General features: G+C 49.3%; 3 protein-coding genes across 5 annotated transcripts in view; 2 read left to right on the top strand and 1 right to left on the bottom strand.

Annotated features, from left to right (window-relative positions):
• VIPAS39 (VPS33B interacting protein, apical-basolateral polarity regulator, spe-39 homolog) lies at nucleotides 1-25,288 on the top strand. Of its 2 annotated transcripts, XR_011848913.1 has the most exons (20): nucleotides 1-425; nucleotides 13,390-13,492; nucleotides 13,870-14,010; nucleotides 15,136-15,174; nucleotides 15,253-15,317; nucleotides 15,424-15,480; nucleotides 15,568-15,660; nucleotides 15,842-15,875; nucleotides 16,089-16,191; nucleotides 16,618-16,645; nucleotides 16,724-16,800; nucleotides 16,918-16,993; nucleotides 20,153-20,284; nucleotides 20,355-20,396; nucleotides 20,483-20,572; nucleotides 20,703-20,789; nucleotides 20,865-20,954; nucleotides 22,197-22,270; nucleotides 23,480-23,584; nucleotides 25,178-25,288. XR_011848913.1 is itself a non-coding variant. In XM_072116791.1 (19 exons), exons 1-19 carry the CDS (start codon nucleotides 330-332, stop codon nucleotides 25,196-25,198), a joined length of 1,479 nt encoding a protein of 492 aa, XP_071972892.1. In that variant the 5' UTR covers nucleotides 5-329; the 3' UTR covers nucleotides 25,199-25,288. The 2 variants fall into 2 exon arrangements, 1 of the variants encoding a protein (XP_071972892.1); XM_072116791.1 differs by lacking the exon at nucleotides 22,197-22,270 and having other exon boundaries at nucleotides 5-425.
• A 520-nt stretch (nucleotides 25,289-25,808) lies between these two features.
• SAMD15 (sterile alpha motif domain containing 15) lies at nucleotides 25,809-26,483 on the bottom strand. Its single transcript, XM_072116799.1, has 3 exons — nucleotides 26,356-26,483; nucleotides 26,167-26,265; nucleotides 25,809-26,034 (listed from the first exon to the last, which is right to left on the bottom strand). The coding sequence occupies exons 1-3, from the start codon at nucleotides 26,440-26,442 to the stop codon at nucleotides 25,861-25,863; spliced, it is 360 nt and encodes a 119-aa protein (XP_071972900.1). The 5' UTR covers nucleotides 26,443-26,483; the 3' UTR covers nucleotides 25,809-25,860.
• The window catches only part of LOC140070354 (uncharacterized), a 44,704-nt gene continuing 43,961 nt past the window's right edge, over nucleotides 26,438-27,180 (top strand). For both annotated transcript variants that reach the window (XM_072116788.1, XM_072116787.1), the window contains exon 1: nucleotides 26,438-26,821. In XM_072116788.1, coding sequence (XP_071972889.1) covers nucleotides 26,524-26,821 — 298 coding nt within the window. In that variant the 5' untranslated portion in view covers nucleotides 26,438-26,523. The remainder of the gene's footprint in view (nucleotides 26,822-27,180) is intronic.

The raw sequence follows: 27,180 nt of genomic DNA on the forward strand, positions 1-27,180 counted from the left end.
GTCAATCAGCGAAATAGGAAGTGGTCGTGGAGGATGCCGGGAGTTGTAGTTTGCAAAATATTGTTATGACCGTGATGCGACACTGTACGAACTACAAATCCCGTAGTGCTCTACACTGCCAGTTTATCAACGAATCCTGGTGACAGGCATAAGGTCTGAACAGCCTTTTCTGGTCCAGTAGTAAAGCATCTTATGTATTCTATATGTGCTCTTAACCACCAGGAACGGCCTTGTCTATGAGATTATGCTATAAGCTCTTTGTATGTGGCACTGTCAGTCCTCAGTGGTGGTGAACTGTTTTCGAGGTCTCTATTCGCTCCACGGTCCAGATGTCCAGGCTGAAAGGTGATGAGGAGGACTACTGGCACGCCTCAAAGTGCAAGGCATTTACATTTGAAGATGAAGATGAGGATGGTTTATATCAGGTAGATGGTAATCTCTCCCCTCACCCTGCCAGTCAGCCCCAGTGTGCCAAGACTCCCTCACACTGGCTATACCCCTACTGGTCAGCCCCATTGTGCCAAGACTCCCTCACACCAACTATACCCCTGGTAGTCAGCCCCATTGTGCCAACACTCCCTCACACTGGCTATACCCCTACTGGTCAGCCCCATTGTGCCAACCCTCCCTCACACCAACTATACCCCTGGTAGTCAGCCCCATTGTGCCAACACTCCCTCACACTGGCCATACCCCTGGTAGTCAGCCCCACTGTGCCCACACACATTATTCACACCAGCTATACCCCTGGTAGTCAGCCCCATTGTGCCAACACTCCCTCACACTGGCTATACCCCTACTGGTCAGCCCCATTGTGCCAACCCTCCCTCTTACCAACTATACCCCTGGTAGTCAGCCCCATTGTGCCAACACTCCCTCACACTGGCCATACCCCTGGTAGTCAGCCCCACTGTGCCCACACATATTCCTCACACCAGCTATACCCCTGGTAGTCAGCCCCATTGTGCAATACTTTTCTCACACCGGCTATACCCCTGGTAGTCAGCCCCATTGTGCCAACGCTCCCTCACACTGGCTATACCCCTGGTAGTCAGCCCCATTGAGCAATACTCTTCTCACACCGGCTATACCCCTGGTAGCCAGCCCCACTGTGCCCACACACATTATTCACACCAGCTATACCCCTGCTAGTCAGCCCCGTTGTGCCAACACTCTCCTCACACCAGCTATACCCCTACTAGTCAGCCCCATTGTGCCCACACTCTCCTCACACCGGCTATACCCCTGCTAGTCAGCCCCATTGTGCCAACACTCTCCACACACCGGCTGTACCCCTGCTAGTCAGCCCCATTGTGCCAACACTCTCCTCACACCAGCTATACCCCTACTAGTCAGCCCCATTGTGCCAACACTCCCTCACACCGGCTATACCCCTGGTAGTCAGCCCCATTGTGCCAACACTCACCTCACACCGGCTATACCCCTGCTGGTCAGCTCCATTGTGCCCACACTCTCCTCACACCGGCTATACACCTGCTAGTCAGCCCCATTGTGCCAACACTCTCCCCACACCAGCTATACCCCTACTAGTCAGCCCCATTGTGCCAACACTCCCTCACACCGGCTATACCCCTGGTAGTCAGCCCCATTGTGCCAACACTCTCCTCACACCGGCTATACCCCTGCTGGTCAGCTCCATTGTGCCAACACTCTCCTCACACCAGCTATACTCCTACTAGTCAGCCCCATTGTGCCAACACTCTCCTCACACCAGCTATACCCCTGCTAGTCATCCCCATTGTGCCAACACTCTCCTCACACCAGCTATACCCCTGCTAGTCATCCCCATTGTGCCAACACTCTCCTCACACTGGCTATACCCTTGGTAGTCAGCCCCATTGTGCCAAAACTCTCCTCACACCAGCTATACCCCTACTGGTCAGCCCCATTGTGCCAACACTCCTTCACACTGGCTGAACCCCTGGTAGTCAGCCCCATTGTGCCAAGACTCCCTCACACTGGCTATACCCCTACTGGTCAGCCCCATTGTGCCAACACTCCCTCACACTGGCTATACCCCTGGTAGTCACCCCATTGTGCCCACACTCTCCTCACACCAGCTATACTCCTACTAGTCAGCCCCATTGTGCCAACACTCTCGTCACACCAGCTATACCCCTGGTAGCCAACCCCATTGTGCCAACACTCCCTCACACTGGCTATACCCCTGGTAGTCAGCCCCATTGTGCCAACACTCTCCTCACACCAGCTATACTCCTACTAGTCAGCCCCATTGTGCCAACACTCTCCTCACACCAGCTATACCCCTGCTAGTCAGCCCCATTGTGCCAACACTCTCCTCACACCAGCTATACTCCTACTAGTCAGCCCCATTGTGCCAACACTCTCCTCACACCAGCTATACTCCTACTAGTCAGCCCCATTGTGCCAACACTCTCCTCACACCAGCTATACCCCTGGTAGTCAGCCCCATTGTGCCAACACTCTCCTCACACCGGCTATACCCCTGCTAGTCAGCCCCATTGTGCCAACACTCTCCTCACACCAGCTATACTCCTACTAGTCAGCCCCATTGTGCCCACACTCTCCTCACACCAGCTATACCCCTGCTAGTCAGCCCCATTGTGCCCACACTCTCCTCACACCAGCTATACCCCTGCTAGTCAGCCCCATTGTGCCAACACTCTCCTCACACCAGCTATACCCCTGGTAGTCAGCCCCATTGTGCCCACACTCTCCTCACACCGGCTATACCCCTGCTAGTCAGCCCCATTGTGCCAACACTCTCCTCACACCAGCTATACCCCTACTAGTCAGCCCCATTGTGCCAACACTCTCCTCACACCGGCTATACCCCTGCTGGTCAGCCCCATTGTGCCAACACTCTCCTCACACCGGCTATACCCCTGCTGGTCAGCTCCATTGTGCCCACACTCTCCTCACACCGGCTATATCCCTGCTAGTCAGCCCCATTGTGCCAACACTCTCCTCACACCAGCTATACCCCTGCTAGTCAGCCCCATTGTGCCAACACTCTCCTCACACCAGCTATACCCCTACTAGTCAGCCCCATTGTGCCCACACACATTCCTCACACCAGCTATACCCCTACTAGTCAGCCCCATTGTGCCCACACTCTCCTCACACCAGCTATACCCCTGCTAGTCAGCCCCATTGTGCCAACACTCCCTCACACTGGCCATACCCCTGGTAGTCAGCCCCACTGTGCCCACACACATTCTTCACACCAGCTATACCCCTGGTAGTCAGCCCCATTGTGCAATACTCTTCTCACACCGGCTATACCCCTGGTAGTCAGCTCCATTGTGCCCACACTCTCCTCACATCGGCTATATCCCTGGTAGCCAGCCCCATTGTGCCAACGCTCCCTCACACTAGCTATACCCCTGGTAGTCAGCCCCATTGTGCCAACACTCTCCTCACACCGGCTATACCCCTGCTAGTCAGCCCCATTGTGCCAACACTCTCCTCACACCAGCTATACCCCTGCTAGTCAGCCCCGTTGTGCAAACACTCTCCTCACACCAGCTATACCCCTACTAGTCAGCCCCATTGTGCCCACACTCTCCTCACACCGGCTATACCCCTGCTAGTCAGCCCCATTGTGCCAACACTCTCCTCACACCGGCTATACCCCTGCTAGTCAGCCCCATTGTGCCAACACTCTCCTCACACCAGCTATACCCCTACTAGTCAGCCCCATTGTGCCAACACTCCCTCACACCGGCTATACCCCTGGTAGTCAGCCCCATTGTGCCAACACTCTCCTCACACCGGCTATACCCCTGCTGGTCAGCTCCATTGTGCCCACACACATTTCTCACACCGGCTATACCCCTGCTAGTCAGCCCCATTGTGCCAACACTCTCCTCACACCAGCTATACTCCTACTAGTCAGCCCCATTGTGCCAACACTCTCCTCACACCAGCTATACCCCTGCTAGTCATCCCCATTGTGCCAACACTCTCCTCACACTGGCTATACCCTTGGTAGTCAGCCCCATTGTGCCAAAACTCTCCTCACACCAGCTATACCCCTACTGGTCAGCCCCATTGTGCCAACACTCCTTCACACTGGCTATACCCCTGGTAGTCAGCCCCATTGTGCCAAGACTCCCTCACACTGGCTATACCCCTACTGGTCAGCCCCATTGTGCCAACACTCCCTCACACCAGCTATACCCCTGGTAGTCAGCCCCATTGTGCCAACACTCCCTCACACTGGCCATACCCCTGGTAGTCAGCCCCACTGTGCCCACACACATTATTCACACCAGCTATACCCCTGGTAGTCAGCCCCATTGTGCAATACTCTTCTCACACCGGCTATACCCCTGGTAGTCAGCCCCATTGTGCCAACACTCCCTCACACTGGCTATACCCCTGGTAGTCAGCCCCATTGTGCCAACACTCTCCTCACACCGGCTATACCCCTGCTAGTCAGCCCCATTGTGCCAACACTCTCCTCACACCAGCTATACTCCTACTAGTCAGCCCCATTGTGCCCACACTCTCCTCACACCAGCTATACCCCTGCTAGTCAGCCCCATTGTGCCCACACTCTCCTCACACCGGCTATACCCCTGCTAGTCAGCCCCATTGTGCCAACACTCTCCACACACCGGCTATACCCCTGCTAGTCAGCCCCATTGTGCCAACACTCCCTCACACCGGCTATACCCCTGGTAGTCAGCCCCATTGTGCCAACACTCTCCTCACACCGGCTATACCCCTGCTGGTCAGCTCCATTGTGCCCACACTCTCCTCACACCGGCTATACACCTGCTAGTCAGCCCCATTGTGCCAACACTCTCCTCACACCAGCTATACCACTACTAGTCAGCCCCATTGTGCCCACACTCTCCTCACACCAGCTATACCCCTGCTAGTCATCCCCATTGTGCCAACACTCTCCTCACACCAGCTATACCCCTGCTAGTCAGCCCCATTGTGCCAACACTCTCCTCACACTGGCTATACCCCTGGTAGTCAGCCCCATTGTGCCAACACTCCCTCACACTGGCTATACCCCTGGTAGTCAGCCCCATTGTGCCAACACTCCCTCACACCGGCTATACCCCTGGTAGTTAGCCCCATTGTGCCAACACTCCCTCACACTGGCTATACCCCTGGTAGTTAGCCCCATTGTGCCAACACTCCCTCACACTGGCTATACCCCTGGTAGTCAGCCCCATTGTGCCAACACTCCCTCACACCGGCTATACCCCTGGTAGTTAGCCCTATTGTGCCAACACTCTCCTCACACCAGCTATACTCCTACTAGTCAGCCCCATTGTGCCAACACTCTCCTCACACCAGCTATACCCCTGGTAGTCAGCCCCATTGTGCCAACACTCCCTCACACTGGCTATACCCCTACTATTCAGCTCCATTGTAGCCACACTCTCCTCACACCAGCTATATCCCTGCTAGTCAGCCCCATTGTGCCAACACTCTCCTCACACCAGCTATACCCCTGGTAGTCAGCCCCATTGTGCCAACACTCTCCTCACACCAGCTATACCCCTGGTAGTCAGCCCCATTGTGCCAACACTCTCCTCACACCAGCTATACCCCTACTAGTCAGCCCCATTCTGCCCACACTCTCCTCACACCAGCTATACCCCTGGTAGTCACCCCATTGTGCCCACACTCTCCTCACACCAGCTATACTCCTACTAGTCAGCCCCATTGTGCCAACACTCTCTTCACACCAGCTATACCCCTGGTAGCCAACCCCATTGTGCCAACACTCCCTCACACTGGCTATACCCCTGGTAGTCAGCCCCATTGTGCCAACACTCTCCTCACACCGGCTATACCCCTGCTAGTCAGCCCCATTGTGCCAACACTCTCCTCACACCAGCTATACTCCTACTAGTCAGCCCCATTGTGCCAACACTCTCCTCACACCAGCTATACCCCTACTAGTCAGCCCCATTGTGCCAACACTCTCCTCACACCAGCTATACCCCTGCTAGTCAGCCCCATTGTGCCCACACTCTCCTCACACCAGCTATACCCCTGCTAGTCAGCCCCATTGTGCCAACACTCTCCTCACACCAGCTATACCCCTGGTAGTCAGCCCCATTGTGCCCACACTCTCCTTACACCAGATATACCCCTGCTAGTCAGCCCCATTGTGCCCACACACATTTCTCACACCAGATATAGCCCTACTAGTCAGCCCCATTGTGCCCACACTCCCTCACACTGGCCATACCCCTGCTAGTCAGCCCCATTGTGCCCACACTACCTCACACCGGCTATACCCCTGGTAGTCAGCCCCATTGTGCCAACACTCTCCTCACACCGGCTATACCCCTGCTAGTCAGCCCCATTGTGCCAACACTCTCCTCACACCAGCTATACCCCTACTAGTCAGCCCCATTGTGCCAACACTCCCTCACACTGGCTATACCCCTACTAGTCAGCCCCATTGTGCCCACACACATTCCTCACACCAGCTATACCCCTACTAGTCATCCCCATTGTGCCCACACTCTCCTCACACCAGCTATACCCCTGCTAGTCAGCCCCATTGTGCCAACACTCCCTCACACTGGCCATACCCCTGGTAGTCAGCCCCACTGTGCCCACACACATTCTTCACACCAGCTATACCCCTGGTAGTCAGCCCCATTGTGCAATACTCTTCTCACACTGGCTATACCCCTGGTAGTCAGCTCCATTGTGCCCACACTCTCCTCACACCGGCTATACCCCTGCTAGTCAGCCCCATTGTGCCAACACTCTCCTCACACCGGCTATACCCCTGGTAGTCAGCCCCATTGTGCCAACACTCTCCTCACACCGGCTATACCCCTACTATTCAGCTCCATTGTGCCAACACTCTCCTCACACCAGCTATACCCCTACTAGTCAGCCCCATTGTGCCAACACTCCCTCACACCGGCTATACCCCTGGTAGTCAGCCCCATTGTGCCAACACTCTCCTCACACCGGCTATACCCCTGCTGGTCAGCTCCATTGTGCCAACACTCTCCTCACACCAGCTATACTCCTACTAGTCAGCCCCATTGTGCCAACACTCTCCTCACACCAGCTATACTCCTACTAGTCAGCCCCATTGTGCCAACACTCTCCTCACACCAGCTATACCCCTGCTATTCATCCCCATTGTGCCAACACTCTCCTCACACCAGCTATACCCCTGCTAGTCATCCCCATTGTGCCAACACTCTCCTCACACTGGCTATACCCTTGGTAGTCAGCCCCATTGTGCCAAAACTCTCCTCACACCAGCTATACCCCTACTGGTCAGCCCCATTGTGCCAACACTCCTTCACACTGGCTATACCCCTGGTAGTCAGCCCCATTGTGCCAAGACTCCCTCACACTGGCTATACCCCTACTGGTCAGCCCCATTGTGCCAACACTCCCTCACACCAGCTATACCCCTGGTAGTCAGCCCCATTGTGCCAACACTCCCTCACACTGGTCATACCCCTGGTAGTCAGCCCCACTGTGCCCACACACATTATTCACACCAGCTATACCCCTGGTAGCCAGCCCCATTGTGCCAACGCTCTCTCACACTGGCTATACCCCTGGTAGTCAGCCCCATTGTGCCAACGCTCCCTCACACTGGCTATACCCCTGGTAGTCAGCCCCATTGTGCCAACACTCTCCTCACACTGGCTATACCCCTGCTAGTCAGCCCCATTGTGCCAATACTCTCCTCACACCAGCTATACCCCTACTAGTCAGCCCCATTGTGCCCACACTCTCCTCACACCAGCTATACCCCTGCTAGTCAGCCCCGTTGTGCCAACACTCTCCTCACACCAGCTATACCCCTACTAGTCAGCCCCATTGTGCCCACACTCTCCTCACACCGGCTATACCCCTGCTAGTCAGCCCCATTGTGCCAACACTCTCCACACACCGGCCATACCCCTGCTAGTCAGCCCCATTGTGCCAACACTCCCTCACACCGGCTATACCCCTGGTAGTCAGCCCCATTGTGCCAACACTCTCCTCACACCGGCTATACCCCTGCTGGTCAGCTCCATTGTGCCCACACTCTCCTCACACCGGTTATACACCTGCTAGTCAGCCCCATTGTGCCAACACTCTCCTCACACCAGCTATACTCCTACTAGTCAGCCCCATTGTGCCAACACTCTCGTCACACCAGCTATACCCCTGGTAGCCAACCCCATTGTGCCAACACTCCCTCACAGTGGCTATACCCCTGGTAGTCAGCCCCATTGTGCCAACACTCTCCTCACACCGGCTATACCCCTGCTAGTCAGCCCCATTGTGCCAACACTCTCCTCACACCAGCTATACCCCTGGTAGTCATCCCCATTGTGCCAACACTCTCCTCACACCAGCTATACTCCTACTAGTCAGCCCCATTGTGCCAACACTCTCCTCACACCAGCTATATTCCTACTAGTCAGCCCCATTGTGCCAACACTCTCCTCACACCAGCTATACCCCTGCTAGTCAGCCCCATTGTGCCAACACTCCCTCACACTGGCTATACCCCTACTATTCAGCTCCATTGTAGCCACACTCTCCTCACACCAGCTATATCCCTGCTAGTCAGCCCCATTGTGCCAACACTCTCCTCACACCAGCTATACCCCTGGTAGTCAGCCCCATTGTGCCAACACTCTCCTCACACCGGCTATACCCCTGCTAGTCAGCCCCATTGTGCCAACACTCTCCTCACACCAGCTATACTCCTACTAGTCAGCCCCATTGTGCCAACACTCTCCTCACACCAGCTATACCCCTACTAGTCAGCCCCATTGTGCCAACACTCTCCTCACACCAGCTATACCCCTGGTAGTCAGCCCCATTGTGCCCACACTCTCCTCACACTAGCTATACCCCTGCTAGTCAGCCCCATTGTGCCAACACTCTCCTCACACCAGCTATACCCCTGGTAGTCAGCCCCATTGTGCCCACACTCTCCTCACACCAGATATACCCCTGGTAGTCAGCCCCATTGTGCCCACACTCTCCTCACACCAGATATACCCCTACTAGTCAGCCCCATTGTGCCCACACTGGCCATACCCCTGCTAGTCAGCCCCATTGTGCCCACACTACCTCACACCGGCTATACCCCTGGTAGTCAGCCCCATTGTGCCAACACTCTCCTCACACCGGCTATACCCCTGCTAGTCAGCCCCATTGTGCCAACACTCTCCTCACACCAGCTATACCCCTGGTAGTCAGCCCCATTGTGCCAACACTCCCTCACACTGGCTATACCCCTGGTAGTCAGCCCCATTGTGCCAACACTCCCTCACACTGGCTATACCCCTGGTAGTTAGCCCCATTGTGCCAACACTCTCCTCACACCGGCTATACCCCTACTATTCAGCTCCATTGTAGCCACACTCTCCTCACACCAGCTATATCCCTGCTAGTCAGCCCCATTGTGCCAACACTCTCCTCACACCAGCTATACCCCTGGTAGTCAGCCCCATTGTGCCAACACTCCCTCACACTGGCTATACCCCTGGTAGTCATCCCCATTGTGCCAACACTCTCCTCACACCGGCTATACCCCTGCTAGTCAGCCCCATTGTGCCAACACTCTCCTCACACCAGCTATACTCCTACTAGTCAGCCCCATTGTGCCAACACTCTCCTCACACCAGCTATACCCCTACTAGTCAGCCCCATTGTGCCAACACTCTCCTCACACCAGCTATACCCCTGGTAGTCAGCCCCATTGTGCCCACACTCTCCTCACACCAGCTATACCCCTGCTAGTCAGCCCCATTGTGCCAACACTCTCCTCACACCAGCTATACCCCTGGTAGTCAGCCCCATTGTGCCCACACTCTCCACACACCAGCTATACCCCTGGTAGTCAGCCCCATTGTGCCCACACTCTCCTCACACCAGATATACCCCTGCTAGTCAGCCCCATTGTGCCCACACACATTTCTCACACCAGATATAGCCCTACTAGTCAGCCCCATTGTGCCCACACTGGCCATACCCCTGCTAGTCAGCCCCATTGTGCCCACACTACTTCACACCGGCTATACCCCTGCTAGTCAGCCCCATTGTGCCAACACTCTCCTCACACCAGCTATACCCCTACTAGTCAGCCCCATTGTGCCAACACTCCCTCACACTGGCTATACCCCTGCTAGTCAGCCCCATTGTGCCCACACTCTCCTCACACCGGCTATACCCCTGCTGGTCAGCTCCATTGTGCCCACACTCTCCTCACACCAGCTATACCCCTACTAATCAGCCCCATTGTGCCCACACACATTCCTCACACCAGCTATACCCCTACTAGTCAGCCCCATTGTGCCCACACACATTCCTCACACCAGCTATACCCCTACTAGTCAGCCCCATTGTGCCCACACTCTCCTCACACCAGCTATACCCCTGCTAGTCAGCCCCATTGTGCCAACACTCCCTCACACTGGCCATACCCCTGGTAGTCAGCCCCACTGTGCCCACACACATTCTTCACACCAGCTATACCCCTGGTAGTCAGCTCCATTGTGCCCACACTCTCCTCACATCGGCTATACTCCTACTAGTCAGCCCCATTGTGCCAACACTCTCCTCACACCAGCTATACCCCTGCTAGTCATCCCCATTGTGCCAACACTCTCCTCACACTGGCTATACCCCTGGTAGTCAGCCCCATTGTGCCAACACTCTCCTCACACCAGCTATACCCCTGGTAGTCAGCCCCATTGTGCCAACACTCTCCTCACACCAGCTATACCCCTGGTAGTCAGCCCCATTGTGCCAACACTCCCTCACACTGGCTATACCCCTGGTAGTTAGCCCCATTGTGCCAACACTCTCCTCACACCGGCTATACCCCTACTATTCAGCTCCATTTTAGCCACACTCTCCTCACACCAGCTATATCCCTGCTAGTCAGCCCCATTCTGCCAACACTCTCCTCACACCAGCTATACCCCTGGTAGTCAGCCCCATTGTGCCAACACTCTCCTCACACCAGCTATACTCCTACTAGTCAGCCCCATTGTGCCAACACTCTCCTCACACCAGCTATACCCCTGGTAGTCACCCCATTGTGCCCACACTCTCCTCACACCAGCTATATACCTACTAGTCAGCCCCATTGTGCCCACACTCTCCTCACACCAGCTATACCCCTACTAGTCAGCCCCATTGTGCCCACACTCTCCTCACACCAGCTATACCCCTGCTAGTCAGCCCCATTGTGCCAACACTCTCCTCACACCAGCTATACCCCTGGTAGTCAGCCCCATTGTGCCCACACTCTCCTCACACCAGATATACCCCTGCTAGTCAGCCCCATTGTGCCCACACACATTTCTCACACCAGATATAGCCCTACTAGTCGGCCCCATTGTGCCCACACTACCTCACACTGGCCATACCCCTGGTAGTCAGCCCCATTGTGCCAACACTCTCCTCACACCGGCTATACCCCTGCTAGTCAGCCCCATTGTGCCAACACTCTCCTCACACCAGCTATACCCCTACTAGTCAGCCCCATTGTGCCAACACTCCCTCACACTGGCTATACCCCTCCTAGTCAGCCCCATTGTGCCAACACTCTCCTCACACCGGCTATACCCCTGCTGGTCAGCTCCATTGTGCCCACACTCTCCTCACACCGGCTATACCCCTGCTAGTCAGCCCCATTGTGCCAACACTCTCCTCACACCAGCTATACCACTGGTAGTCAGCCCCATTGTGCCCACACTCTCCTCACACCAGATATACCCCTGCTAGTCAGCCCCATTGTGCCCACACACATTTCTCACACCAGATATAGCCCTACTAGTCGGCCCCATTGTGCCCACACTACCTCACACTGGCCATACCCCTGGTAGTCAGCCCCATTGTGCCAACACTCTCCTCACACCGGCTATACCCCTGCTAGTCAGCCCCATTGTGCCAACACTCTCCTCACACCAGCTATACCCCTACTAGTCAGCCCCATTGTGCCAACACTCCCTCACACTGGCTATACCCCTCCTAGTCAGCCCCATTGTGCCAACACTCTCCTCACACCGGCTATACCCCTGCTGGTCAGCTCCATTGTGCCCACACTCTCCTCACACCGGCTATACTCCTACTAGTCAGCCCCATTGTGCCCACACTCTCCTCACACCAGCTATACCCCTGCTAGTCAGCCCCATTGTGCCCACACTCTCCTCACACCAGCTATACCCCTGCTAGTCATCCCCATTGTGCCAACACTCCCTCACACCGGCTATACCCCTGGTAGTTAGCCCCATTGTGCCAACACTCTCCTCACACCAGCTATACCCCTGGTCGTCAGCCCCATTGTGCCAACACTCTCCTCACACTAGCTATACCCCTACTAGTCAGCCCCATTGTGCCCACACTCTCCTCACACCAGCTATACCCCTGGTCGTCAGCCCCATTGTGCCAACACTCTCCTCACACTAGCTATACCCCTACTAGTCAGCCCCATTGTGCCCACACTCTCCTCACACCAGCTATACCCCTGCTAGTCATCCCCATTGTGCCAACACTCCCTCACACCGGCTATACCCCTGGTAGTTAGCCCCATTGTGCCAACACTCTCCTCACACCAGCTATACTCCTACTAGTCAGCCCCATTGTGGCAACACTCTCCTCACACCAGCTATACCCCTGGTAGTCAGCCCCATTGTGCCAACACTCCCTCATACTGGCTATACCCCTGGTAGTCAGCCCCATTGTGCCCACACTCTCCTCACACCAGCTATACTCCTACTAGTCAGCCCCATTGTGCCAACACTCTCCTCACACCAGCTATACCCCTGCTAGTCAGCCCCATTGTGCCAACACTCTCCTCACACCGGCTATACCCCTGCTAGTCATCCCCATTGTGCCCACACACATTTCTCACACCAGATATACCCCTACTAGTCAGCCCCATTGTGCCAACACTCTCCTCACACCAGATATACCCCTGCTAGTCAGCCCCATTGTGCAATACTCTTCTCACAGTGGCCATACCCCTGAAATTCCGCCCCACTGTGCCCACACATATTCCTCACACCAGCTATACCCCTGCTAGTCAGCCCCATTGTGCCCAAACTCTCTACATTAGTTGGCATCACTGTGCTGATTCTGTGCAGGTTTTTTAGGTGCAAACTGCTTGCACACTGATTTAAAAAGTGTCTATGCCACATTTGTGTCGCACATGACCATTTTGTGGCACGGCTGCACTATTCTTCATGCATATTTGTGCGCCATTATGTCACTTTTAACACTTAACACTCTGACCAGCACTTCTTCCCTTTAGTTGGCACACCTTTTTCGCTGTTGGTCACTCAGCACCTCCTTACACAAACCTTGCTGTTAGATATCTCGATCTGTACCAGGACCCTCTGTTTATTTTCTGTCCTTTAGCTGAAGGAGTCTAAACGAGCAGTGAACAGTATAAAGGCCATTGTTGAAGATGATGATGATGAAGAGTGGGAGAAGTTCACCTGGAGTGGAGAACCTGTTGGAAGTGAGTAATGTTAACCAAACTCTCATTTGGAGCAGCCAAACCAACTTAATAACCCCCACTTGCCCCTCCAACTAAAGCCCCCCCCCCCCAACCCCCCAAAGCTATATTGTACCACTATTTCATGTGTTATAATCTGTGTTTCTGATTTTTTTCTTTTTTTTTTTTCTTTTGTGTACTCTAAGCGCTGGGGCCATTTACACCACAATTTCCTAAGGGATCAATAAAGCTTTATTGTATTGTATTCTGGCACATCTCCACATCTCAGCTCCCTGTTATCTGGTTTATCATGCAAGCCTGGTCCAAATAAAATTCTAGTTTTGTGTTATGAATTGATAACTTGTGGTGCTCTGTTAACTACTTTCTTTTTTTCCCCTTAGGTATCTCCTGGTCAATCCGGGAGACTTCTAGCACCCGGGGTCCAGAGTCCAGAAATTTTGCTCCAGATAAGTCACGGCCCGACACTTCAATCTCCTCCTATTCCTTCCCCAGACCTGCATCTTTCAGCAGCCTATTCAGAGGTGAGTGGTCAGTTTTGGGCCCTGCTGTGTAATCAGTAGCTTGTTTTATTGCAGTAAAATATTCAAGAGAATACAGCAATAAACAGTTAAACAAATCACTGCAGTACAATATTTTGTCCTAATACAAAATGAGCACAAATGTTTAGCAAATAAAATAATAGTCCAATAGGCCTCCAATCAAATTATTAATAATATTTATCATAAAAAGCACTTAACCTCCCAAAGGACTGAACCAAATAAGAATTGACAGTATACAGAGTAATAGCAGAGTTACACCCTGGCCCCATACTTTCTGAAATTTGTAAGGGCATCCTATGTTCTTGTATACTACCTGGTTAAAGGGGAGAATTGAATTGACTAATTTCCTCCACATGGATAAGGTGCAAGGTCTTGGAGTCATCCATCTTAAAAGAGATATTCTCTGAGAAACATCCACATATGGTGTTGCCAGACTATTTTTCCAAGACACCTAATGGGCAAATTCTTGGGCTGAGTGGACACAGTGGACAACAGACCATTACTGCCTGTAAGAAGTCACAAGCTACTGGGCGGGTCCAGACCCTGTGCCAGAAATCTACAGCAAATACATTCTGATGTAGGGATTCTACCCATCCAATGGAGCCTGACTGCTGTTAAATACATTGTTATAAAAAAATAAATTTATTATTAGCAGAGGGCGAAACATATAGAGGAGAATCTGATGCCTCTTTATAGGACTCATCATTTAATGACAGTATCATTGTTCTCAAATTCCTGCTTTTGCACAAATCAGATGGGAATAGAGTGTTGACACCAATCCCTGTAGACCTTGGAAACCTAATATACCAATAAGAAGGTAACTGGAGAGAACTGGGGAAGGGTGCATAATTGACCAGAAAGAGCATGTCTAATTTGTAGGTATTTATAAACCAGTGACTGAGGAATATTGTGGTCAGACTGGTGTTGTTGAAAAGAGTGTAAGACTGGGCTGTCGTATAGATCACCCAATGTACGTACATTGTATTGTTCCCAATTCCACACATCTGGTAACTTAAAAAATTCTGATAACCCAGAGTTGGGCCATAATGGTGTTTCAGCTATTATATTTTTATAGGTATCTCTGACTTTATTCTCTTCTCTTTGCAGGGAGGTCCAAGCCTGACAATTTCCAGTCACTTTCTGATGGTATGTTCAACCTTACATGTGTTATTACTGAGTTTCCATTATTTCTTACTGGGTTCATCTGACTTTTTATCTTCTCAGCTCTTTTAGATACAAACAGCAAATACATTGCTCCAGAACTACGCAAACCAAAGTCTGAATATCAGGTAATGAGTGGAGGAGGTGGTTACCCTGGACTTTGATTGGAGTGCAGTAGGGAGATGCCAAACAAAATGTATCCATCCTTGGTTTCTGTACTTATTTATACTGCAGGATTACAGTGGAGACTGGAGCATTGAGGAGTCTGTGCGCAGGATGCAGCGAGGCAAGGTAGGGTGTTGGTGCACATCAAGTAATATACCATTGCATTACTTATGACTGCAGCATATTACCTGACTCCAGTCTGTGTCCCTGCAGATGTGTTCTATGGAGAGGTTTCGCTCACTGAAGGACAAAATGATGTTGCTTGATGAAGCAGTACGACTCCACGATGGCAACGTCATTACAGCTGTAAGTTAGCTGACTCCCTTTTCTCGGACTATATAGTATTGCTCTAAATCCATGAGATGGTTAAGGAGAAGACTAATAAAAGATTTCTAGTTTTAATCATTCCTCCGATCATATTGCTTGTGTACACCATATTTGCATTCGGGTCTCAAGGTCTCCACCAGATTGTTTCCTCTGATTTTAGGTTTTAATCTTCCTGAAGAAGACATTACGTTCTGGTGAGTGTCCCCTTCATCTTGGTACTAAGTGGGTGATTGCCCAGTCTGCTACCTGTGAGGATTGAACATAATGCCAGGGTGTTTTCTCACCTAAGAGACATATGACTATAAGCATATGTGGAACACAGGTGTGCTTCTTCTGTCTAGTGAGCTTTTTGTGGCACATGGAGCCAATGTGCATTCTTGTAGTGATCTTTCCTGTCTTCCTCACAGACATCCTGTTTCGGGAGCTGAAAATCAGACAAGTTGCCTTGAGACATTTTATTCATTTCCTCAAGGAGACAACAGATCAGCAGCTACTATTGCAGCTTCTAAGGTGAGACAGCAAAGAAGTAAAGATTGTGGAGTAAAGAAGGATGCTCATTGCTTAGTATTCACTTTGGATCAGAAGAATTGTTGTTAAAATGTGTACTTATAAAACGGAAAACACAATATGAAAACACGTGTTAAACATACAAAATGGTAACACAGTGTAAACACATTGCATTAACATTGAGTTTCGTAAGCGCAAACGCAATTGTTATCACAGTGTAGTTAGGCAACTCTCCTCTCATCAAGTTGTTGTGTTGCATTTGATTGTAAACACTACATGTGAATACAGCTTCAGTCTTATTCCAGAGTGTGGAGCTGAACATGGCTGCTATAAATTGAATGGATAGGCCATCAAAATGCTAGATCCAGAAACCCTTTTAATGTAGACTCTTCTTGACTGCTTCATTTAGCTTGTGTTATGATTTTCCAGGTTCCTGGAATGGACAGAAGAACTGGCTGTGAGTATCCATGTTGGGTTGAGATTCCAAAATTTGTGTTTATTCTGTGCACCCTAATAAAACAGTTGATCCTCTCAGCTGTGCAAATACAGGGAGCATCTGGACATCCCGGGTGCAGATGAGCGCAGAGACTTCCTGAAGAATAAATGCCTCAGGTTGGTGAACATAGTTATGTTCAGGTATTCTAGGTCAGCGGTTCGCACTACATAATCATCCTCCTGAAGTGTGGTTAGATCTTACCAGCCTTGACTTGTACCCTCTCCTTTTCCTAGCCTTCCCTTCTCCCCAGAAGATGCTACCCATGTGCAGGACCACTACACCCTGCTGGAAAGACAGATCATTATAGAGGTTGGTTGCCCTAGACATCTGTAAGAGATCTTTATCTAGAACTCAAAACAGTCCTTCATGTTGTAAGGTGACTTTAATATTAACCGTACCGGGACGAGAGCACAAACTAAGACACACCAGTGTTTTATCAAATACAGAATCTCTCAGTTTATTAGTGCGCAGCCGCATATATCAAACACATAACATCATCAGCTCAAGGGGGCGTGAAAAGGTGATAGAATACTGCAATAATGAATATACCCCCATAAATTCACTTTCCCAAACACATGTAGAACTTTACATATTATTTGTCACACTGAGTTCGCACACTGAGCAATGTTTCCAGGGAGACAGAATGTTTCTACTAATTGGCCTTGTGTTAGCTCTGTATAAGTCCCAACAAGATAAGGTAGCTATAATGAAGACACAAAAAAAAACATTAGAAGTCCAGCAGCACCAAAAAGCATGAAAAAACTATGGGTGCAGATCCCAAAAATACTGGTCTTGACACACCAGACAATAATAATCCAAAAAGAAAAGAGACTGCCCTCCAAATTAACAAACGGACGAGTACTTTATTAGCCCAAGTTTCAGACCCTATTCAGGATCCTTTTTCAAGCAATGTGATAAATCCAACACTCCATATATATGGACAACATCATAAGTCATGTGATCATATCAGGTGCGTTTTTACAAAAAGATTACATAACAATACATCCATAAATATAACACAGTGAACAACATCCATTAGTGTATCACAAAATGTCAGTAAATGGCCATTTGGTCTATTTACTTGGTGACAGTATTATTATCTCCCTCGGCGTTCAGAAATACAAAGAACAGAAAGATATACCCCACATTGTATTAAACCACCTCCTTCATACAAGTGAACACAAATGAAGTCTGAATCCTGACATGACTGCACAGAGGTCAACAGCACCCCCGGCTAAAACTAAAATGGCCGCTTGATCCAAAATGGCGTCTTGTAGAGGAAAATATATTTAACAATATCTAAGACATTATATAAGTCGAAGATAGATATTGGCTTAATACATGGTGACCAAGCTCTCCAGCTCCCTTCACAAAATAAGTTAAAGAGGACCTGTCACCAGATTTTACACCTCCACCCCCCCACCTCAACTAACAATGCCTGCAGATAAAGTTTTCTCCTTATATCACCTAATATTAGCTGCCAGTGAGGCCCCGTAACTTAATTACAGCCATTTTTCTGATATGCAAATTAGCTTTTCCGACTCTCATGAGAGAGAGGTCAGAGATACCAGTGAGCCACACCCCATTATTTTGACTGACAGCTCTGTGTCTCTTCAAATTACTGCTCTGCCTCCTTATACTTGGGGACCGTCTGCCAATATTCAACTTCAGACATATAAAGCTCTATATGCGATGGGAAATATTGGGGCTCATTTACTAAGGGTCCGAACAGCGCACTTTCATGAATATTTGCGGCGAGTTGCCCCAGGATTTTGGAGCACGCAATCTGATTGTGGCGCATCGGCGCCGGCTTTCACGTGACAGAAATCTTGTGTTACATTCATGACATATGATCAGTGACATCAGGTCCTTCAGACTTTTAAGAATAGCAAACTGTACACCATGTATGTGATCACATGAAATCACAGCAGCCTCCATGGAGGAGGGAGAGGATTAAAGGACTTGAGATGATGTCACTCTGGTCACATGACATGAACTGTGACCAGTAAGGAGGCAGTAAGGCATGGGAGTATTAGATGGGTGGGGCTGGCCTAGTAGGAGATGTCCCTCTGATGCCAGGCAATATAAGATAAAAGGTGATTTAAAAAAGGGTGTCAGTCAGTTACTAGGACTCTACACTCACCGGCCACTTTATTAGGTACACCATGCTAGTAACGGGTTGGACCCCCTTTTGCCTTCAGAACTGCCTCAATTCTTCGTGGCATAGATTCAACAAGGTGCTGGAAGCATTCCTCAGAAATTTTGGTCCATATTGACATGATGGCATCACACAGTTGCCGCAGATTTGTCGGCTGCACATCCATGATGCGAATCTCCTGTTCCACCACATCCCAAAGATGCTCTATTGGATTGAGATCTGGTGACTGTGGAGGCCATTTGAGTACAGTGAACTCATTGTCATGTTCAAGAAACCAGTCTGAGATGATTCCAGCTTTATGACATGGCGCATTATCCTGCTGAAAGTAGCCATCAGATGTTGGGTACATTGTGGTCATAAAGGGATGGACATGGTCAGCAACAATACTCAGGTAGGCTGTGGCGTTGCAACGATGCTCAATTGGTACCAAGGGGCCCAAAGAGTGCCAAGAAAATATTCCCCACACCATGACACCACCACCACCAGCCTGAACCGTTGATACAAGGCAGGATGGATCCATGCTTTCATGTTGTTGACGCCAAATTCTGACCCTACCATCCGAATGTCGCAGCAGAAATCGAGACTCATCAGACCAGGCAACGTTTTTCCAATCTTCTACTATCCAATTTCGATGAGCTTGTGCAAATTGTAGCCTCAGTTTCCTGTTCTTAGCTGAAAGGAGTGGCACTCGGTGTGGTCTTCTGCTGCTGTAGCCCATCTGCCTCAAAGTTTGACGTACTGTGCGTTCAGAGATGCTCTTCTGCCTACCTTGGTTGTAACGGGTGGTGATTTGAGTCACTGTTGCCTTTCTATCAGCTCGAACCAGTCTGCCCATTCTCCTCTGACCTCTGGCATCAACAAGGCATTTCCGCCCACAGAACTGCCGCTCACTGGATGTTTTTTCTTTTTCGGACCATTCTCTGTAAACCCTAGAGATGGTTGTGCGTGAAAACCCCAGTAGATCAGCAGTTTTGGAACTACTCAGACCAGCCCTTCTGGCACCAACAACCATGCCACGTTCAAAGGCACTCAAATCACCTTTCTTCCCCATACTGATGCTCTGTTTGAACTGCAGGAGATTGTCTTGACCATGTCTACATGCCTAAATGCACTGAGTTGCTGCCATGTGATTGGCTGATTAGAAATTAAGTGTTAACGAGCAGTTGGACAGGTGTACCTAATAAAGTGGCCGGTGAGTGTATAGGAACCTGTCACTGGCTGTATATGTGCAAATGTGGTGACAGGTTCCCTTTAAGCCGAGTTTGCCTGTTGTTACTGGGTTTTATTCTTCCTTGTCCTTTGTATTACAGACAAATGACAAACACCTGGAAGCCTCGGGTCAGGAGCTGTTTCGTAAACATCCCCGGAAAGCGTCTCTGCTCTTCATGCCACTGGTCACCACTCTTTTCTACTGCTGTATCTACCACTATACCGAGGGGGAGGTAAGTGATGCCCACATAGTGCTTCTGGGAGGTGTCAAAGAGTACGCTTCACAGGTATTTCTTCCTGCAGGGTATGTTCAGCAGTCCAACCAATCTTCGTAAAACATTTAAGGTAAGGAGTAAGCATTCTCTAGTAAGTTTTGTGGTTGAAGTATAAGCTCTCAATGTGAAAATACATTTTGTGCTTGACAATGACAGATTCCGGAAAAGCTTTATGTCCTGACAGCGCTGGCAGCACGAGCCAAGCTACGGTCGTGGGTGGATGTGGATGCTCTGTTTACCACAAAGGTTTGGTTTAATTTCTCTGTTGTGTATGTATGATATATGAGGCTCAGGATCTCTGCCCAAAGGAGCAAGCTATCTTTAACTCTCTGATACCATTGTAGTTGTTGTGATATGTAATCCTATCTCTCCTCAGAACTGGTTGGGTTACACCAAAAAGAAGGCTCCTGTTGGTTTCCACCGTGTAGTAGAAATTCTTCATAAGAATGGGGCACCTGCACAGGTGCGTGGACCCTGACTGTAGCAGGAAAGCGTAGGGTTACCACTAAAGTATATTTATACCTCTGCTTGTGTCCAGATTCTACAGGATTACATCCGATTGGTTGAGGACGCTGACATGAGAATATCCTTGGCAACTAAGTACAAGTGTCACGATGTTGTGATAGATGTGAGTAGAACATAATCTTGCTTAAGCAGGATCCCCATTTTTAATTTTTTTTATTTTTAGATTTTATTTTTATTTATGTAACAATCCAGATATATAACACACAATAAATAATATATATGCAGTATACCCCAAAATGGAAAAAAAAGCAGAATAGGAATTTGGAAAAAACAGAATGCAGCCTTAAGGTATAACTCCATAGTTGTAGTGTTAGCAAATTGTCATATGTGATCTTACTTTAAAAGAATTAACAGAGCAATTCCCATATTGTGTTTGTTACCTCATTATTTACATAGTTATGCCATTTTGTTTACTGGAGCTACTTGTCAAAAATATTTCTAACTAACAATGAAGTAGGTGCAAAAATAAACTCTTCCTTCATCTTCCCTGAAGCTAAATGAAATTGAGGTGCCCTCACTTCCCATGATACATTATGTTGTTTTATTCAGTAATTTACAAGTAAATCCAGTGAGATTCCTTCACATAAATCCACTGATCACAGCATAGTGTTCATACAGGATGTTTATGGTGACTGGCCTGGCCTCTTCATCGCATGGAGGAGCATGCAACATGTAATAGGTAGTAGAAAACAGCAGTGAAACTGTTATATGAAGTGTATAGTCTGTACTTTGTGAGCTCTAAGGGTTTATATCTTGTCGGGGATGGGTGCAGAGGAGTCTATGAAATGGCATGAGGTCCAGATACAGAAAAAGGTCTGTAGAATCATAGACTGGGAGGGTAGGACTGATAGGGGACAGAGGAGATCTTGTACTTCTGCATCCATAGAGCAACACACTCAAGTCTGCTATCCGTCTCAGCTAGACACATAGAGCTCTGCCACATGACCTCCCCATCCTCATATGTTAGCAGAGAGCAGTACCTCCTCCCCTCTTTTAGTCCATATTTATAAACAACTCTCGGGATCATAACAGAAATCGCACAACAAGGAGACAAAGCTAGGTTTGAGCCAGGCTAAACTGGGGAGGATAACAAAGAAACAACTGGACGTCGGTAATCAAGATAATAGGCAAAGTTTTTCTACATCCTAGGAGCTATTGATTTGTGAAACAAAAATGTCGGAGCTGTGTGTTAAATCAAGAAAAAGTAAACAAATTGTTTTTCATGGGGGTTTAGATGATCATTTAAAAAGATCAGTATGTCCTCTACAATTGAAAAATAAGATAAATGGGGATAAGATAAATGTAGCAGTCCCTGATAACCCCAAGATATGCCTCCTCTCGGTAGACCCAGAAGAGTTCCAGCCCACTGCAGAGCTCACATTACTCATTGAGACTCTGTACTGTGCCAAGAAAACAGTGGTAAGTGTCTAGATATCTGGCCATACACTGACTCTACGTGATTGAATTAAGTTGGTCAATGCCCACCCCCCTCTTAAAAAATGGCTAGTTATAGAAAGAAAGAGCTGTAACAGTTGGCGTGTATCACTGTACTCTGATGTTCCCCAAAATTCTGTTTAGTTGCAGGTCTATGTATGATCTTGAAGTGTATCATCGTAATTGCCCACGACTATGGGTTTTGGGGTGGTAATGATGTGAAATTTATCTGGCTGTGACCTACTACAAAAATAATTATGCACCATTACTTCTTGTAGAGACAACTTTATGAGTCTTTGGACCAAGTTTGATCTCTTACACTTGTATTTCCTACATTCATCTGTTATGCTGAGTTCTAGGTTTTGTATCATGATTTAATTCATATTTAAATGAGTCATCAAAATAAAGGCTAATATGTAATTATTTAAAACTTTGCTTTCTTTAGCAGAAAAATGTTGTGGATATGCATTAAAGGGGTTATCCCACAAATTAAAGTTGGGGCCTAACTTGCTGATCAGTGGGGGTCTCAGTGCTGAGACCACAGATCGCGAAAAGGGAGTTGGACCCCTCACCACTGTCAGACTAATGATGCAGACAGCCGCGCATGAACATTCTGCTCCATTAATCTCTATGGAGCAGAACGGTCATGCACGGCCGTATGCTCCATTAGTCTGATGGAGCACTGAGACCCCCACTGATCAGCAAGTTTGGCCCTATCCTGTGGACACATAACATGTCCTGCACCTGTCCGGGCAGGTCATGTGATCACCGCAATGTTTGGCTGTAGTCGGTTGGTTGCAGTGCATCCAGTGTGCCCAGTGTTGTGGTGAGATGCAATCTCAGTGAGGTAATGTGCAGTAGTGATGGCAGTTACACATCATTACTATGGTAACAGAGCAGGACAGTCTGTTACATCATCACTGGTAGCAGAGCATAAGAGGGAGGAGGAGTTACTGAGAACTAAAGGATACCACTTTAAATAAAGTTTATTGTTGATTGGAAAAAAAAAGGCATAGGATTGGGTAAATTAAACCATGTGAATACAGGTTAGTTTCAACCCATACTTGACCGGGGAGCCAGGGGTTTATGGTTGTTATTCAGCTGTATAGAATAAGTATGTGTATGGCTGGCACGGTTCTTATCCACCACTAAGATGTAACCCCCTCTCTAATAGCTTGTGTTTTCTTTTAATAGACATACAGAGACCTGAAGGACCGTCAGCAATTAATGGTTTATAGATGTAAAGTGGATCGAGGGTCCCCAGAGGAAGAGAAGATAGACAACATCCTCAGCAACATGGTAAGATAAACTGGAAGGCACAGAACTCAATTGAAAACCTTAGAACCAATAGTCAATGTACACTCTTATGAAGTTGAAACTGCCTGAAAAAAAGGTTAAAATAATCTAATTTTATCACTAATAAAGTTAAAATATTTGCCAAAATGACTTTCAAAAATATATTGGGCTTTCTATGTGTCCAAGATATAGTGGCACAAAATATCCACTGCCTCTATCTAGGATTATAGCCACGGTACACATAGAAAAAATAAGGTGAACAACATGTGCTCACTGATGTTGATTACCCGATAATCACAATATAAATTATCCAAAACTGGAGTCACCAAGCCCTGACAATCATCCATATCGCTGGCTGACTGACGAATGTTGTAAAGAGTATGTCAGGTCACTGCCTATACTCTGTCGGACACGTTTCTACATCAACCGTGATCAGTTCATGCGTCATCAGAGGCATTGCAAGGCACCTTTATGGTTGACAAATTAGCTGACACTATACATTGGTAATTCAGTCTAATTGTGTCCCCAGGCCAGATATTTAAAAGTTAGGCCCTTCCTCTCCTGGGCGGCGCTACCCGGCTGGCACAGAACCCACTACAACCTATGAGTTATGGAGGCAATTGTTACAATAATGTGGAGGTGCTTTTATATACTATTTCCACCAAACCTATAACCAGTAGATGGTTCACTTAATAGTGTTAAAGGGGTTGACCGACATTAAAAACCATGGAGTTGGGCTGGGAAAGGCTATTTAAAAAAAAGCTATATAAAACTGTACATGCCTCCTCCAGTCTACCTGTTCTTTTTAAGCTGTCCCCTTGTTTGTTTACAGGGGCAGGCACGCTTAGCTCACACAACTTCCAGCCACCTGGCATGCCCACCCGGCCCCTGTCCCTGCCCTAATGATGAGTTTCATTAAAGGGGTTATCTGGTTATAAGAAATGACTTGGGGGCAGGCTATTTAAAAATAACAAAACTGTACTTGCCTCCTCCGGCGCCGCCGGTGTCCCGCGGCTCGGTCCGTTTTATCCATGCCCCTGTTTGTTTACAGGGACACAGAAGCAGCGCACAGGGAGCTTCCTGCCGGTGATGTGGCCGGCTCCTCCCATCCGTCCCTATCTCTCAGCGTTGTAAGCAATGGGAGATGGTGACGGATGGGAGCTTCCGGTCGGCAGGTAGCTCCCTGTGCACACACACGTGCGGCACCGTACCGTACCGCTCCGTAGCCTGTAGAAAGATAGGACATGTCCTATCTTTCTACGTGATGCGGCGCTGTGCACTGTATATTCCTATGGAGAGGGGCGGGGGTGAGCTGCGTTCATCCAGTGCTCCTCTCCACAGCGCCGATGTATGCCCGCCGTACTACAGTACGGCAGGCATACATCGTATGAATGTAGCCTTATAAAGTATGGGCGCCACAAATTATGAATCTGGCGCACTCTGCACACATGCAAACTGCACAATGCACAGATTGCACTGTTTTTAGTAAATGTGGGCCTATGAGTTTATACTTGGTGGGTGGAAGACTGATTTTGGTATGAATGTAACCGTTTGAAGATTGTGCTCTACATCATATGTTGTTTTTTCTTTTTCCAGCAAATACGTTGGAAAAACTGAACAATGGGAAGAAAGAAAAGTAACTGCCTGAAACGAGCAAACCACCCACAATACTCTGTTATTATTGTAATAAAATGATATAAAACGCAATGACTGGTGATGTCTATCATGGAGGGATCAAGACGCAGATGGGTTTATGAAAAGACCATCTTGTGACCAGTTTGTGGACCCTTGCACATGAACGTATGCTGGATCTGGCTGTGCCAGCATACAGCCGGTGCAGGAGAGAGGAGGGGTGAGCACTTCTTACCCCCACCTCTCTTCACGGAAAGCCGAATTGCTGAACTGTAAAAGCGGATGTGACTTATATTTTGCAGCAGAGCTGCTTGGCTTTGGTGTAGTGCATTTCCCCTTAGGCAGCTGTACACAAACATGCTCTGTGTCTCTGCAGGACTTATGCAGAAATGCTGTCAGGTTACTTCAGTTCAGCAGTTCTCGGTTTTCTCTGGTAAATCCTGCACACACAGATCAAGCTTGAGGAGCTGGTGATGTGGCTACTTACTGACAGATCTCTGTGATAGGTGGCTGTGAGTGATAGGTGGCTGTGAGTGAGAGGTGATGTGTGCTCCATGCTGGAGCTGTGGTTGTAGCAGGAACATGGACACAAACCGAAGGTGAGGAAGACTATCTATTACAGTGTATGGACATAGCAGCTGCACAGACTATAGTCCTTGTTCGTGGATGAACTGCTTGTAGGTGAGCAGGTCGTGGTTGTGTCCAGTCTGAGATTTCTGCTCTAGGAATAGCCCCATGTTGTCTCTGTAGGGAAGAGAGATGCTGCGGTTCCAGGACGGTTCTGTCACTTCCAACAGATCCCTCAGCAGCTGGGTGATGACCTGCCAAGTAGAGGGGGAAGGATGGAGCATGAAAGGAGTGCAGTGTGCCCCCTGCTGACCTGTGTGTGTACTGCAAGCCCATGAGGACCAGTACATGTACTATAATCATGACAGACGGACACATTAACTCACTTTCATGTCTTCAAAGTCAGTGACCCCGATCTGGGGCAGGGTGGAGCAGGTCACATGGATCAGTTTCCGCCCGTTTATGCCGTTTTCGGTGAAGCACGCCTGCAGAGACAGAATACCTGGTTATACATGACAGGGGGTAATGGTCAGGACCACCAAACAAAGGTCAATAGACCTAGATTCTCTTATAACCTCATATTGTGGGAATCCTTTCCGCCGGATCCAACCTCCTACATCCCGACAGCTCCATCTTAAACACATCGGGACCTCCGGCTCCATCTCGTCATGGGTATTTGGCGTCCATAGAAACCACAACTTCCGTGGAGATCTTTAAGAATACATCCGGTGGCGTCCGAAAAGATGAACTTAGGATTCGGCTCAGATCGGCAATTTCCGTGTAAAGAATCGGCGACTCGTGTTCCAGGCTCCGCCCCTACACGCACAGATCTCTTATTGGCTGACTGCGTTTCCCTGTGGCCGGCTGTCACTCCCCTCTCCGGAGATACCCGATCGTATCCGAATCAGAGGAAGAGGCAGATGGCTCTGGCGCAGGATGCTGCTGATGTATCCGGGGAGCTCTCCGGGAGCGGCAGTGCTGACAGAGACGAGTTCGTGGGAGCGGACCGCACCGAGGAGGAGCTCCTGGAAGCCCCGCCAGGTGAGGGTCTCCCCCTCTGCAGCACACGCACTGCCCCGTGCTAGGAGACTGGGGGTGGAGGAAGTACTCCTAGTGTATGACTAGCGATGGAAGGGAGGTGTGTAGCAGTGTGTACCTGTAGGGCTGCTCCCTGGGACACTTGTAGTGATGAAGAATGGACACCCTCACCAGGACTGGCTTTCTCCAAGGTTTTGCATACAGTATTCAAAGTTATTCAAATCCTGATGGTCTCCAGGAGACACATCCAGAGCAGCGCACTCCTGGCACATAGACCTGTAGGGGGCAGGCACCTGATCACAGGTGAGCAGCTGCTGGCCCCATCCTCCCCTGGGCACACACTGTGCAGGTGCCACCTCTCT

The sequence above is a fragment of the Engystomops pustulosus genome, chromosome 7 (genome assembly GCF_040894005.1).
Source record: "Engystomops pustulosus chromosome 7, aEngPut4.maternal, whole genome shotgun sequence".
Lineage (NCBI taxonomy): Eukaryota > Metazoa > Chordata > Amphibia > Anura > Leptodactylidae > Engystomops > Engystomops pustulosus.